This window comes from Thermothielavioides terrestris, chromosome 2, assembly GCF_000226115.1.
Source record: "Thermothielavioides terrestris NRRL 8126 chromosome 2, complete sequence".
Classification (NCBI taxonomy): Eukaryota; Fungi; Ascomycota; class Sordariomycetes; order Sordariales; family Chaetomiaceae; genus Thermothielavioides; species Thermothielavioides terrestris.
This window is the reverse complement of record NC_016458.1, coordinates 8,391,289-8,406,783: the sequence shown is the minus strand read 5'-3', so window position 1 is coordinate 8,406,783 and position 15,495 is coordinate 8,391,289. Positions and strand designations below refer to the sequence as shown.

Here is a 15,495-nt window from a genome sequence, read left to right as displayed (position 1 = left end):
CCTATCTAGAAGTCATTTTCCCTTTCGTCCTTAGCGAACCGACGTTTAGTAGGCGATATACTTTAAAGTATAGTCTCTACTTCCTTGTCCACTACCTCCTTAGCTTCCCCCTCGGTCTAGTCAGAAAAAGGAAGAGGTAGTCGACGAAATTCGTTAGCCTTTAACGTAGGCTATAGGACAACCTTCTAAGTTAAGATACGATCTTCCTCTAATAGAACTATATAAAACGATAACTAATTAGACGCTATATAATAGAAGGCGAAGGTAAGCTTAGGCTCCCCTTTATATATAAGACGATTGATCGTCGTCTAGATAGTTATAGGCTCCTAATACGATTTAGGCTACTAGAGGTAGTACTTATTCAATACTAAGGATATATCTAGCTTGAACAAACGACTATTTAGACGTTTATACTTACAATAGTATACCTAGTTGAGAAGAGCAGCGAAGTGGGGCCATGCAGGATGCAGAGGCATGTGTATTGAGAGAGGTGCTCCTCTCAAGCTGGGTGGGAGGAGCGCCGAGGTCTATATACATGTGTGGGCAGAGCTGACATGTGCCCCCTGAGCGCAGGGAGCCTGGCAGATAGAGTCACGTGTGCACTAGCACGCGACACACCCCCCAGACAGACTCTCAGGAGGCTGTCTGTGGAACACGCATGCTGGGCACTGACTCTGGAGCTCGCACTGCCAGGCGCATTGAACTGTGGCCTCCGGTATTGATCCCACCATTGCGCGCAGCCGCCGCCATTGTGCAAGTTGTCCGCGCGCCATTGTGTACGCGTTGTGGCGCGTGCGTTGGCGAATTGCGTGCTGCGCTGAATGCGGTCAGACCCAGGGGCGCCAAAGTTGACATTCAGGGGCGCTGTCGTTGGCATTGTTGCGAGCGCCATTGATCGCATTGTGCGCAGTTCCCAATTGCGCAGCGCGTTCCATCCCCATCCTCCATTCAGGCGCGTATCTTGAATCGTGCCGCCTCGATTGTGGGTGCAGGTTGCGCAATTGAGCATTGCGATCATTCGCATGTGTGCCATTGTGGCCTTTGTTGCCCAACGTCTTGAATGCACGCCCACCATTGCTACCCATTGTTGCATTCGCGCCATGCAGACAATACCGCAGTGCCGCAGGCCGGTCGATGGCTGCACTCCTGGAAGTATTTAATCATGGTGAGTGCGCCTCAAACCATCTCCCGAACTCTTCCTCTGCAGACCGCGAGCAACAGCAGCAGCATCAGCAACAACAACAACATCAACAACAACAACCATGCCGTCCTCTGCTCGCCTCGCCGCTCTCGAGAAGGCCCGCGCCGCCAAGGCGGCCAAGAACAAGCCTCCCCCGCTCCCGGCCACCCCCACCAAGGCTGGCGCTGGCGCCAGCAAGAAGTGAGCACACCACAATCTGCCCGACTGGCGCGGCGCGTACATCCGCGTCTCTGACACTTGCAGCAGGACCCCCGCCACGCCGAAGACCCCCTCCAAGCGTGCGGCGCCCCCCTCCTCCTCCTCCTCCTCTTCGGAGGATGAGGAGGAGGAGGGCGCCCTGAGAGAGCAGCCCTGCCTGGGTTGCCTGAAGTCCGCCATGCGCGGCAAGAGCTCTGGGGAGTGCCGGGAGGCCCCCGGCAAAGCGGCCCGGTGCGCGCGCTGTGCGCGCGGCAAGAAGTGTCGCTCCATGTAAGTCTGTCAGCACAGTTGCAAGGCGCACGGTACTGATGAATCAGCCCCGCGAGTGTGCTCCCCGCCGCCAAGCACTTCCTGGCCCTGATGCAGGGGCGCCAGGAGCCCAAGGCCAATCTCGTGAGTACAAATGAAAAGACAAAGGAAAAGAGCTAGTCTGACTGTGTGTGGTAGGACCAGAAGACGCTGCGCGCCACCCTGCGCGCCCTCCTCGCCATGGAGGGCGAGGACGCCGACGCCGAGGATGACGACGACGATGACGACGAGCGCGCGCCCGCGCCCGCCAAGGGCAAGGGCAAGGGCAAGGCAAAGGCGGCCGCGCCCACCAAGAAGTCCAAGAAGGCCAAGAAGGCCAAGAAGGAGGAGAGCGAGGAGGAGGACGAGGATGAGGACGAGAGCGAGGAGGAGGCTGCTCCGGGCTTTGACCCGGAGGCGCTGGCGCGTGGTGTGGCGGCGGCGGTGCTGGCCGCCATGACTCCCAAGAAGAAGAAGGGTGGCAAGTAGTTCCGCGTTGTTGTTTGTTGTTTCGCGGGTGCGGGCACCCCCCAGTCTGTTTTGCGCCGGCGTGCGCTCCTGTGTTTAGTTTGTTTTTTACTCAAGCCTTGCGTTCCTGTCCCCCTGATCGTCTCCCTGCACCATATGACGCACATCCTGCAGGTTGAGGAGCTCCCTGAAGTGCTCGAACTTCTGGCGAGTCAACACCTTCGTAAGCCCATCTGCAGGCATCTCAGCAGTTGGCAAGTACGCGACCTCGAAAGATCCCTTCGCGTGTTCCTGACGCAGCCACATGTTGTGGATGTCAACATGACGCAGGCGAGTGCTGATGCGTTCGTTCTCTCCCACCACGAGCCGGATGGTCTGCGTGTTGTCACAGAACACAGTCCAAGGCACACCCAGCTCAAGTTGCAGGTCGCTGAGGAAACGCTTGAACGCCATTGTCTCCCGCGCTGCGGTGGACAGAGCGAGGAGCTCCGCCTCCGTAGACGAGGTGGTGACTGTATCTTGGCGCGCAGCCTTCCAATGAACGAGCCCACCGAACAGAGAGATGAGATAGCCTTGTGACGACCTGCGCGTATCAGGATCATCCGCATGCGACGCGTCCCCTGCGATGAGCAAGATTTGCGTGGGAGCAGCATCCTGCGGCACACCCCCGAACTGAATAGCGAGGAAGCGCGTGCCAAACAGGTAGGAGATTGCATGCTTTGCAGCATCAATGTGTGTCCCCGAGGGGTTCGTCAGGAAGTGCGAGAGCAACGATGCCGGGAACGCGACCTCCGCGCGCAGTACGACCGCGGCGTAGAGTAGCGATCCAACAAGCTCCTGGAACAGCCTGATCTGCGCTCGAGTGGCAGTGCCAGTGAACTTGCGGAGTTCCATTACAGGGAGAGGGATGCTTGGAAAGGTGATTTGATCCGCGAGACCGAAGCGCTTCGCAATCTTCTCGATGTACTGGTCAAGGCAGAGCCAGATCTTGCGTTGCGCGCGGTCGCGGATCACCCTGATGCCCGTCGCGGATCACCCTGATGCCCAGGAACCAAGCCACGTCCCCCTTTTCGTGCACTTCGTACTTCGCTTTCAGAGCGTCGATGATCCTCTGAGCTGTCTCCGCGTGGTCTCTGTGGTAGAAGACTAGGTAGTCGTCCACGTAGAACAGCACGAGCACGCGCCGTTGGCGATCGAAGAACAAGCATGGCTCCTCAGGCGAAGCTGTGAGGCCGAGCTTCCGAAGTGTGCCGGAGAACTCTCGGTACCAGAGCAACGGAGACTCTCGCAAGCCGTACAGAGCTCTCTGCAGTTCCACAAGAAATCCAGGCTCTTCGAACCCCTCAGGCATCTCGCAAACAACACCCTCAGGCAGGTCCGCATTCAAGAACGCCTGCGCTACGTCGAACTGCTTGACCTCAAGATCAAACTGCGCGGCGATAGCCATCATTGTGCGGAACGAGCGCGCTGCGAGTGTGGCTGCATAAGTGCTTTGCAGAGTAGTGAGCTCCTGAAGGTCGCCTCGAACGCAGATGCGAGACTTGCACTTCTCGAGGTTGCCATTCTGATCGAACTTGTAGACGAAAACCCACTTCAGAGGGAGTGGTCTTCCTTTGAAGGTCTCGCGCCGAATCTTGCGCCATGTCTTCCTGTTGACGAGATTGCGAATCTCTTCCTCAGCCGCTTTGATGAACTCGGGCCCTTGAGGGTGGTTGGCGAGATCCCTCCAGCGCTTAGGAAGCTTGGCGAGGTCGTCAAAATGCACCCGGGGCCTGCTTGGCGTTGCCCCAGGACGCGCGTCACGATGTTGGCGGACTGCCGCCGCGAAAACCGCATGCAATGTGCGGTGCTGGATGCTGTCGCCCTCCTGCAGAGCGATTACAGGGTCATCCAAAAATGTGTGGCTGAACGAATGCCACGCGTGCTGATCTGGTACGTCGATGCTCTCCTCATGGTACATGGGGGCTGCGAAGCACACCAGACCGCCGCTTCCGCCTGCACCGCCGCCGGGAGACTGTCTACGGATCCGTCTTGAGTAACGAGTTGGTGGTCCGTATACCTTGCGCACGTACTTGCGCTTCTCCCTCGCTGGCGTGGCTGCGGGTGTTCCAGAATCAGGCTGAGAACCATGGTTTGAGGCGTCTTCCCAGTCGTCTGGAGCCTCTGGCTGATCGCCAGGGCGGTCGACCTCCTCTTCACTGCTAGGAGTATCGACTGCGGCAGCACTTGCCGTCGTGCTGCCCTGGCTGGCACTCCTAGTTGTGCCGCCAGCGACGCTGCTACTGGCGTCTCCGATAACTGCATCAGGGGCCTCCGATGATGCAGTTCCCACCGGTCTGCTGTCACTGCTAGCACCGTGATCAGCAGGGGGGCCGCTCCCTCCAAAACCGTCCGGGCGTTCCTGGCGCGGCTCCGGTGTTGGTTCTGGAGTGTAAAGACCACCAGTGGGCTCCTCACCCGAACTCTGGCCGCGATGCTCGAGTACTTCCGCACCCCCCAGACAGGATGGAGAGTGGGGAGGAGCCTGCCCTTCCGGTTCCCGTTCAGTCACACCCCCCAGATGTCCTGGAGAGCCGGGAACCGTCACTGGGTCTTCATGGGCATCTGTAACTCCGAACGGCACTGCCTCGGCGTCCCGAGGCTCTATGGGGAGTTCGATGAGCTCAACAACCTTTCTGGCGACTGCCACCGATTGAGCATCAAGCTGCTCCTCTCCCTCCCGGTAGAACGTGCGTTCGTCAAAGGTCACGTTGCGCGTTGTGATGACCTTCCTGAGTTTCGGTACCCAGATGCGGTAAATGTTGGACGCCCTGTATCCAACAAGATACCCGATGTGCGCTCTGGGCTTGACCTTCCCAGCACGCCTCTCAATCCCCTTTTCGCGTTCCTTCGTCAGCGGGTACGCTCGGCAGCCGTACGCATAAACGCCGCCCCAGTTAGGGCGCAGGTCGGCAGTCAGGGAATGCACGAGACCGGGCTGATACCAGCGAAACCAGTGTCTGAACCAAGAGTCGAGCACCTCGTTCGGTGAGCGGTAGTTGCGAGCGCGACTTGGGCTTATGCCGTGCAAGTACGCAGCTGCAACCGTCGACTCTGGCCACAGGTTCTGAGGAAGTCCGGCGCCCGTGAGCATTGCAAGGCTCTTTGTGATAAGTTCTTTGCCTGCGCGTTCTGAACCGCCGTTGGGCTCCTTGGTATCCGAAGGCGTAACCTCCAAGTCGATGCCCTGCTCCTGCGCCCAGAGCTCGTACGCTGTGTATCCCTTGATGCCAATGACACTGGTGTCGCCATCCTGCCTGATCTTGCAGATGGGCAGCCCGAATTGGCGTTTCACCCAGCGTTCGAAGCGGACGAGCTCATCGTACACACTGTCGTGCGTCTTGCGTATGAGTGGAGTCGCGAAAAGCTTCCCACTGTACTCGTCCTTGATGACCAGCAGCCAGTTCGAGCCGTCAAGTGCCCTCGGAAAGTCGAACAGGTCCCAAGAGACCCTCCAAAATGGGCGTGGTGACGGCTTCGATGGTGGGCGGCGCGAAATAACCTGTTCCGCGTATGCCTGCGCGCATACCTCGCATTCCAGTCTGCGAGGCCCGCGAATCCGCACACCTCTGGCGTTCAAGACGAGATGTTCCAGCGCCTCTGAACTCAGATGACCAGATCTGATGTGCCAGAGAGCAGCTGGGTCTTCTCTCTCTGGGAGCGGGTCCTTGGAGGGCCTGCTCCTCCCAAAGTTCTTCACAACTGCAGCGCTCAAAGTCACAAGTCCGGCAAAGCTTCTGGGGAGCACCCGAAGGGCATCAGAGTAGGAGGAAAGAGCATTGTATTGCAAGAAGGTCAGGTTGAACTTCTCGACCAGCTGCCTGAGTACAATACTCTTCTCCAAAGTTCCCCAACGCAGCGTGCAATCCAGACCGCAGTACCAAGCGCCCTGCGCTCGAAGGCGTCTCTCAGAGACAATGTTGACGTGAAAGCCCTCGACGACAGCAACGTTGTCTATGACAAGGTCCTCAGTGTTCGGGCCGCGCGCGCCGTTCAAAACGTTCTTGATGATCCATTTGCCGCGGCCAGAGATTGGGAAGGATGTGGTGCCTGCCTCAACAGTCTCACCGCTCGTCTTGACGAACGTGCCAGGGACAAGGAGAGCCCTGTCATTGACGAGATTGACCGCTCCACAGTTGTCAAACAGAATGCACTTGCTGAGCGGGTGTGGGCCAAACTCGAGAGATGCGAACACGCCACGCGCTCCTTCGAGCTCGCTTGCGATCGCTGGGTCGATGACAGCGTGCACCTGGAGCGCTCCCGGAAATGAAGGACCCGCGCCACTATTGGAACTAGTGGTCTTGGCGTTTGACGATGCGTTCTGGATCTTCCAACCGAGCTTCTGGAGCTCCACTCGAAGGTCGTTCCAGCGCTCCTTGGCGAATCGTTGGCGCACTGCATTCACCGCGTCGTTTGGGAGCGTCACGCCGTTCAGGGATTCCCCTGTCAGAGCGTACCGAAGTTGCCGACATTCCGAGGGAAACCACCAGTGGCGAAAAGTCTTCGGCTTGCACGGGCAGTCGCGGTTCTTCTTGCGCTTCTGACTGCCCTTCTGACCGTTCTGCGCTCCTGGAAGCACGGGGTAGGCTCCAGGCTTCGGGTGGACCACCGCTTCAGCCTGGAGGATCGCCTCGAGTGAGAGAGCCAAGTCGAGAAGGGTTGGTCCTTTGCCGCCGAGCTTCTCAGTCACACTGATATCCTTCAGCATGCGAGTCGCCCACTCTGGATCCAAGCGTCTCTGCACAGTCTTGAGGAATGTGGTGACGGCTGTTGCGTCGGTGACTGCGGCGATGTTGGCCGCCCTTGCGCGGTGGAGGACCGACATGTACTCGAGAATCCAGGTCCTGGGTTCGACGCCGCTCTGGCTGCCTCTGGCAAGGACAGTTGCGTACTCCTCGGCAAGCGCAGTGAAAGTAGCGCTGTTGGAGGGTGCGATAATCTTGCGCAGCGTCTGTATAAACCCGCGTGTGCCGGTGACGTTCTCGGCCTCCATGATGTCGTGTGCGGTGTGTGCGTAGCGGTCGCTGACAGACACGTTGATCATCTCGCGGAGCTTGTTGACGGCACGGAACGCCGCAGTGTCGATGGCGGACTTCGAGAACGCCTCGCACAGCTTGAGGAATTCACGGCGGATCTCCTCCTCAGTAGGATTGGTTGACTGAGGTTCCTCGCCACGGGTGGTGGGATCGGCTGCCTTCCAGGCTTGCAGTGCAGTGTGCCACGCCTGAAGATGGCGGTCCTGGACCGCCTGACGTGCCGCACCCTGGGTGGGCTGCACAGGAAGGCCGAGCATCTCAGCCTCGGTGGCGAGCTCGGTGTCTGGGTCGATGATGTGCCAGACACGCAGGTTGTTGGCCTCTTGGCGAACAGCAGAGATCCATCTTGGCCAGTCCTTGGGGCTGTCGAGGGTTGGAAGCGCTGCAACAGCAACGGTGACGGTTTTCTCAGTTTCGAGTGTCATCTTGAAGCAAACTGAGGTGTGCTGCGTTGTTCAGACTGAACGATGGGGGTGATGTGAACTTGTGGGAGTTGTTGACGATCGAGAAAACTGGAAGTGGTTGTTGGAGAAAAGAAGAAGGATGGCCCCAACTGGGCTACACCGCTGTTATGAGTGTTGTGCGCGAACCGGGCTCATAACTGAGAAGAGCAGCGAAGTGGGGCCATGCAGGATGCAGAGGCATGTGTATTGAGAGAGGTGCTCCTCTCAAGCTGGGTGGGAGGAGCGCCGAGGTCTATATACATGTGTGGGCAGAGCTGACATGTGCCCCCTGAGCGCAGGGAGCCTGGCAGATAGAGTCACGTGTGCACTAGCACGCGACACTAGTATATAGGGTAGCTATTATACTATAGGTAACAAGCTATATATATAAGGATAAGCTAGCTAATCTTGCTAACCTCTTATATATTATCAACATCTACCTTCGTAAAGGTAATTGTCTTAGCTAGCGTATAGCCCTTCTTACTCCTATCGCTAAAGCAATAGTCTATACTTTTACAATACATTAGACCTATAGCTATAGCTTTTATAGCTTCTATATACTTAAGGACTATATAGTCAGAGTCACTATAATAGTAGCAATAGCTAAAGCTTATAGGTCTACTGTAGCTAGGAGGACGACTATCAATATATAGGCTAGCGACGAAGCTAATACATCTCTCCTATAAATAGCTCTACTACTAGAAATGTATCTAGAGAACCTCGATCTTATTAGAAGTAGGATCAATTCTATATAAACGGAGGGCCTTGATCTTCTATTCAAACTACTTAGCGATCTTCTACTTTTAGATATATAGACGCTAGAGCTAATTAGCTAGATCGTCGATATCGTCGAGTATAGGTATAAGAGCTTTCTTTAGCTCCTCCTCTTCCTACTCCTATAGCTTAGGGGTCGTCTTAACAATAGGCGTAGCTAGAGGCGAGTAGTACTTTTATAGATCGATCTTACGTTTATAGGTCTTAAGAAAGAGGTCTCCTATATTAAGACCCTTCTAAAGAGTATCCTAAACGAACTTAAGGAAGTCTATCTACTTCGTAATATAGATAAAGTCTTTATCGTCCTTCTTTAAAGTATACCAATAGTCTTTAAAAGCTACCTAGATCTACTAATCAAATATATACTATATAGTTGGAACGATTATATACTATAGCTCTTTATAAACTTTAGTAAAGGCGATAGTATATATATAGTCGATCAACTCGAAATAGTTATAAATAACTTTACTAACTAGCTAGTATCTCCTTTCGATTAAATTATAAAGGTAATCTCCATCTTTATACTACTTAGGATCGTTGCTCTTCTAGCGCTTTAGGAACTTAGCTTTGAAAGCTACCTAAGTCTCTTAGTCCTTTTTCTCTTAGTAACGGATAATAGGCTAGATTATAGTATTATACTAAAGCTTGAACAAATATATATAGGTCTTGTTATTAGTGACCTAATAAGCCTTATATATCTCTTTAAAGGTCTTGATCCAACGTATAGTATTCTAACTAGAGAAGCGGCCCTAAAGGCTAGCTTTCACTAAGGTTAGAAAGGTCGCGCTAAGTATAGTAGTAAGAATGTACTTAGTCATCTTCTTTAGAACTTTAGCTTCGGAGAGACTAGAAGGTATTATTATAGGTACTTCTATATAGATAGGCGGAGTAGAGGTATCTAGCGAAGATAGAAGAGGTGTCTACACTATTTTAGCTAGGTCTTCTTCGCTTAGTATACTTTAGAAAGGCTATAAGATAGATATATCCTTGGACTCTCCTTCGGAGGTTAGCGTCAAAATTGATAGTGTTATAGAGGTCGATAGAATTCCTAGAGCTTCTATAGACAATGTATATATATATCGTTAGAGTCTAGTTATTAGACGTTTAACTATCGTCTTCGAGAAAGGCAACGACTATATCGATAGACTATAAAAAGACTGATATATATACTTCTATAAGAATGTCGACTCCTTTAATGTTTATCTAAAGGAAGAAAACCTCTTAAAAAGCTAGGTTCCTTTAGAATATATAGTCTAAATGCCCTAAAGGATAATTATAAGTTCCTTATAGATTATCTAGATACCCTTAGCAACTAATATACTAGACCCAACTAGTGTAATAGCAGTAAGAGTATAGCTCTTAAGAAGAAAAGTAAAAGTCTATACTAAGACCTTATATCCAATATAAAACAGTGCTAGATATACTATTAGAAGGAGCTAAATGTTGTAAAGGTATAGTCCTAAGCTTAGAAGCTTATAAGTAGCTACTACGTTTAACTGTTTTTATAACTAGTTTAGCTAGACTAGAGAAGAAAATAATAATCGATAAAAATTCTACCCTTATCTCTATTTAAGAAGATAGAACTATCGTCTTTCAATTAGGTTAGCGTTTTACAACCGTTATATCGATAATAACGAAGCCTTAATAGGTCTTCGAAGTATTAGGGATAATGGGATATCTTTTCAATACTCTATACCGTCTAGGTAAAGGAAAGTCTCCTAGGACAAAGTCTCAATAGACCCCTAGAATATATACGCCTCAATAGGTTTCTACGCCTCCTAGAGATACTAGTATCGGTATACTAGAGCCTCAATAGGTCGGCTATATCATCGTTGTATAGCTATTAATATAGCATTATATAGTTCTACGATCTTAGAAGACTTTATAGTTGTCACACACAACTGTGGCAAGGGCACCTATAACCGCACCACGGTCAAGGGTGACGAGCGTTCCTTTAAAAAGGGGAACCTCACCCGGAACCCCTTCGTAGGAAGACAGACTACATCAATATACTTTTGTGACATATACTAGTGTTTAGGAGTGCCGCCTCATTAGCTGACGAGGCTAAGAGGCATTGATCTTTCTCACCCTCATACGTTTACCGCTAGATAGTCACTGAGGACTATCGGTATATAACAAATAGTGCCTACTAACGATTCGAACCTATTCGCTTCTCGTCGAGGGGAGCTAAGTTCGGATTAGGAGACATTACGAGTTACGCCTAGCAAGTTGTGTAGAGCAACGCTTGAGGTAGATAATGCTCCTTTGTAAGGGAGCAAGCTTCGGAGTATACGATCTATAATGAACCGGTTCACGACCTAGCTACTGTCATTCTAGTACCAAGTACTTACGAAGAGTTAGAAACTAGATAGATTCAAGCTTTATAAACGCCAATGTCTATAGGGACGTATAGTAGACACTCAAGTTCATCAAGGACTTCGAGGTTACCTACAACGTCTAGTAGGTAACCGCTATCAATCCCCGAGAACTCTAATACCTAGAAGCCGTAGTATCACTCGAAGAGGCACTAGAAGGAGACGTCTATGCCCAACGGTATACCGAAACACTGTACGTCGTAGAGTATCCTCCCTCTTAGATACTTGACAATTATATTCTTCGTACCTACCTTACAACTATTAGATGTAAAGTCTAAGTAGCCGTTAGTAAGAACCTTATCCTAGACCTTGGGATCGAAGACGTTGCCTTAGAGACTAAGGACTTAACCTAAGAAACGTTAGAGACTTTAGTACTAGAGAGTCGGGGACCGCTAGAGACCTCGAAGCCTTAAGGGACCGACGATCAGCAACTAGGACTAACTATATTGTTAAAAACATTGGTAAGAACCGGATATAATTCGACCGAGAACTAGCTAGCAACTCTATTAAGCCTAACCTTTTAGGAGCAACTAGAGCCCTAAGATACGCTAACTATTCCTCAATAGGGATACGAAACCTATACTGTTAATAGCCGTAATCTCGATGGACACTACTAAGTACCGTTAAGAGGATTGTAGGATCCGCCGTCTTGGAACCGACAACCTAAAGAGGAAGACCTATTATCTTCGATAGCTTAGCTAATTAGCGCTTTCAACTAGGTTCCCTAGCCGTTGCTATAGACGCCTAGCCAACTATCCTAGTACCTATCTAAGCTTCTTGGACTAGATATAGTCATCTAGAACCTTAGAATAGGACGTATAGACAGTTCGCTCGATTCCAGTGTCTCCTTACTATTCTAAGAGATGCTAAGCCCGCTATATAGACAAGTAGCCGGACCCTCTGGACAAGGAGCTAGACCCTTTGGACAAGTAGCTAGAGCTATAGATATCTAGGCCGCTTTCGCTATATAGGACTTTCTTACCTAGATGACTAGAATAATAGAGAACCTAAACGTTATAATCGAAAGGGCGAATAGGGCTATAGGCGTAGAAGATCGTTAGCCTAAAACTGAGGATGGAAGTACTATATCTTTATAATCGTCTATACCTACGTTGAAATAGAAGATTTAGGACATTAGTCTCTTCTAGCTAGATATAGAGAATAAGGCTAAGGAACCCTAGGACCTATAGTACAATAAACAGTAGCTATACTATAGGGATATCAACCTTTGGATTAAGTAGGTAGATTAGGTCGTTAGATACTACCTAGTAAAAGAAGAGACTCTATATATAGAGATATAGACCCTACTTTGAGGATTAGCACTACAATGGTATAAGTAGCAGCTCTCTACTATAGAAAAGGTAGTATTGACTATATCTATAAAAGCGTAGACCGAGCGTTTGAAAAAGGAGTTCGGCATTAAAAGATATAAAGTAGAGAAATGGTTGAATGAAAACCGGTATACTACGAGGGACAACTACGAAGATAAGCTAGTCCAGAAATTTACTATAGAATACTTTAAATATATATATATTTAGGGAGACACTACTAAGGAGCAACGTCTGATACGCCTATACAACTGCCTCTATCTAGAGCTTCGCTAGCTATACCTTGAACTGGACGTAGCTATAGAGATAGGCGCGTTCCTTAGTATCCTCGATACCAAAGTACGTATCGTTAGAGACAAGCTCTGCTAGGACGTTGCCGAGGGCTGTATTATCGGCCATAGTCCTATTGCCAACAATATAGATATGGAGTATAACGACGAAGGACGAGGAGACGACTAGGAGGATAGTAGAGCCTTCTGGATAGGAAGAGGTAGAAGAGGATACCGCGATCCTTAGAGAAGAGATAGAGACAAACCCTAGCGACCTAGAAACAATTGACGTAGAGATGGTGACCAAGTATAGCTATTCGGTGACCGAAACTTCTATAGTGTAACTAGATGTAGAAGAGGATACCGACTATTCAACGATCGTAAAGGAGGAGTTAGACCGTTCAACGGCTAGAGAAGAGGCGACAACGGCAACTAGGGAAGACCACCTCGACTTCGACGACTTTAACGGATTCGGATATATATATATAAGAAGTAGTTCGAAGATAGCACCTTCTTATACTATAGCGAGATTATAATGACAAGAGACGACGAAGACGTCAACCTTTACTGTGAAATGCTAGAGAAGACTAGGTACATTCTTATTGACGAATACGATATTGAAGCCGAGGACGAGGAGCTAGAAGACGAGGAAGCTAATAGTTCTTACTACTCGTATTATACTTTTCGCTAGCCTAGACTAAGTTGGAACAAACTACTACGATAGCTCCTATAGATTTAGCAATATACCGCCTATAGTAGAGTCTTTGTAATATATTATAAGCTTTTTAAGTATATAGCCAACGATAGCGACGAAGACAAATATAAGCCTATATAACCTTAAATAGATCGTTAGTACGACCTTAGTAATAGCGAGGACGAGCTTAATAGTAAAGATATAAACTTTACGCTAACCAAAGGATAGATCGTAGAAACGTAGCTATATATACTGCTATTGAAAGCATTGGATAAACAAGCTATATACCTTATAATCAATATTAGTGTGAACCTAGGCGAGCTAGGTACCGAGGTTTACTTCGATATAGGTAGCAACGCTAACCTCGTCGATAAGGAGTTTATCTCCAAGTAGGCTAAGAATCTACGTTAGATCGATGTAAAGCTGTACTTTGTCAAAGGCGTTGGAGCCTATATCGAAGTTAAGAAGTAAGTCGAGTTTGACTTTTATATTTAAGGAATCGTCTATAGTACCAACGTAGATGGTTACTTTACTATAATAGCCAACGTCATTGAAGGCTTAGGAGCGAAACTGTTGATTAGAACTGACTTTATACTCTATAATGGAGTAAAGATTGACCTTAATACGTCTACCTATTACTTCTAGTCTGTTTATAATATAAAGGTAAGAGTATGTATAGAACGGAAAAGAACAATCTAGAAGATGAAAGCTATGAATACTATGATAGTCGTACCTATAACGGAATACCTAATCGAGACTATGTTCGAGCCTATAGACACCGATGACGACAATCTAGGTAGCTAGAAACGCGAGCTCTACTTCGTTTTATACGTCGAGGGTATACTAGACGCTATCGTAGATACGAAGAGCGTATACTAGGCTGTTGTAAGGAACAACATCGCTTGCCTGATCACTATTGTCGAAGGACAGTGTATTAGACATCTTCTTCAGTATAGCCTAGAGGAGGATATCTAGGCAATGGTATAGAACCTTATATAATAGACCTAGGATAACGTTGTAGACGACAAATATATATAGATAACAACAACTATATAATAGGAGCCTAGCGGTAAGGAACCGATAATAAAGACATTGATAGAGGATGAGTATAAGCTACCTACTAAGTAGGAGTTCTATATACTATCCTATAGTATTGAGAGACTAGACGATATCCTATATATCAAGTTAGTAGTAGGGGTAAGCGTCTATAGTAGGGATAGGCGGTATATAGAAGAAATAAAGGCATTGCTAGATAAGTATAACGTCTTCTATAACCGTAGCATTGTCCCTATATCAGAGGATCAGAAGATGAGAATTCCGCTTGTCGACGGATAGTAGAATTAGCTTAAGCCTATTTAGGTTTACCTACTAAGCGCCAAAGACTAAGCGATCGTCGACGAAGAATACGATAAACTGTATACGTAAGGAAAGATAGACTTTATAGACTAGCTAACCCCTATCGCTTGCCTAGTTTTTATAGTCTACTGTATAGTTGCTAGAAAAACCAAAGGCAGAGCTATAGTGGACCTCCGGCCTTTAAATACGTTGATAGTACTGGATATATACCTATTGCCCAACTAAGACGACATTATAAATATAATAATAGGCAATACGATCTTTATAGTATTCGACGCCTCTAGATTCTTCTTCTAGCTTCTAGTCGTAGAAGAACACTATAACTGTATAGTGGTCATCAGTCCTAGAGGTTTAGAACGTTCGAACGTTGTACTAATAGGATTTAAAAACTCGCTAGCTTTCGTATAGCGCTTTATAGACCGCTTGTTTTATGAGTATAAGCACTTTATATATACCTATATCGACGATATTATTATCGTTAGTAAGAGTATAGAGGAGTATCTTAAATACATTGAGACGGTTCTCGATATCTTCGACAAGGTATACGTTTATATTTCGGTAGAAAAATCCTTTGTAGCCTACCCGTCAATAAGACTGCTTAGCTATATAGTCAATGGCGAAGGAGTGGCCAAGATGGACGATAGGATTACTATATTTAAGAAACTCAAGTTTCCTAATACCCTTAAGACCTTAGAACAGTACCTTAGTATAGCCGGATAGCTACGTAAAGGCATCCCGTAGTATATAGCGAAAGCGTAGCCTCTATAGAACTGTAAGATTAAACTCCTTGCCTAAGGGAGAGTAAGCGGAGACCTTCCTATTGCTAAGTCGAAGAATATTAGGAAGGCATTTACCTTAAACGCTAAATTCGAGCCTACGTCAATGGAACTAGAGTCCTTCAAGCTACTATAGGAACACCTATACAAATAGTACTTTTTATATTATCACCGTCCTAACAAGCCGCTATTTATTAAGCTCGACGTAAATAGCAAAGGATATAGAGCAATCGTCTTTCAACTCTATAGC

The 15,495-nt window shown here is 48.5% G+C and overlaps 2 protein-coding genes across 2 annotated transcripts; both read left to right on the top strand.

Annotated features, from left to right (window-relative positions):
• Window positions 1-1,340: 1,340 nt before the first annotated feature.
• On the top strand, window positions 1,341-2,220 carry THITE_2115923 (uncharacterized protein). The gene is made up of 3 exons (XM_003653399.1): window positions 1,341-1,669; window positions 1,717-1,792; window positions 1,847-2,220. The coding sequence occupies exons 1-3, from the start codon at window positions 1,578-1,580 to the stop codon at window positions 2,174-2,176; spliced, it is 498 nt and encodes a 165-aa protein (XP_003653447.1). The 5' UTR covers window positions 1,341-1,577; the 3' UTR covers window positions 2,177-2,220.
• A 12,705-nt stretch (window positions 2,221-14,925) lies between these two features.
• On the top strand, window positions 14,926-15,189 carry THITE_2048977 (uncharacterized protein; the record flags this gene model as incomplete). The annotated part of the gene is made up of 1 exon (XM_003653398.1): window positions 14,926-15,189. A coding segment is annotated over one exon (264 nt), but the record flags the coding sequence as incomplete, so codon positions are not given.
• Between the last annotated feature and the right edge of the window lie 306 nt (window positions 15,190-15,495).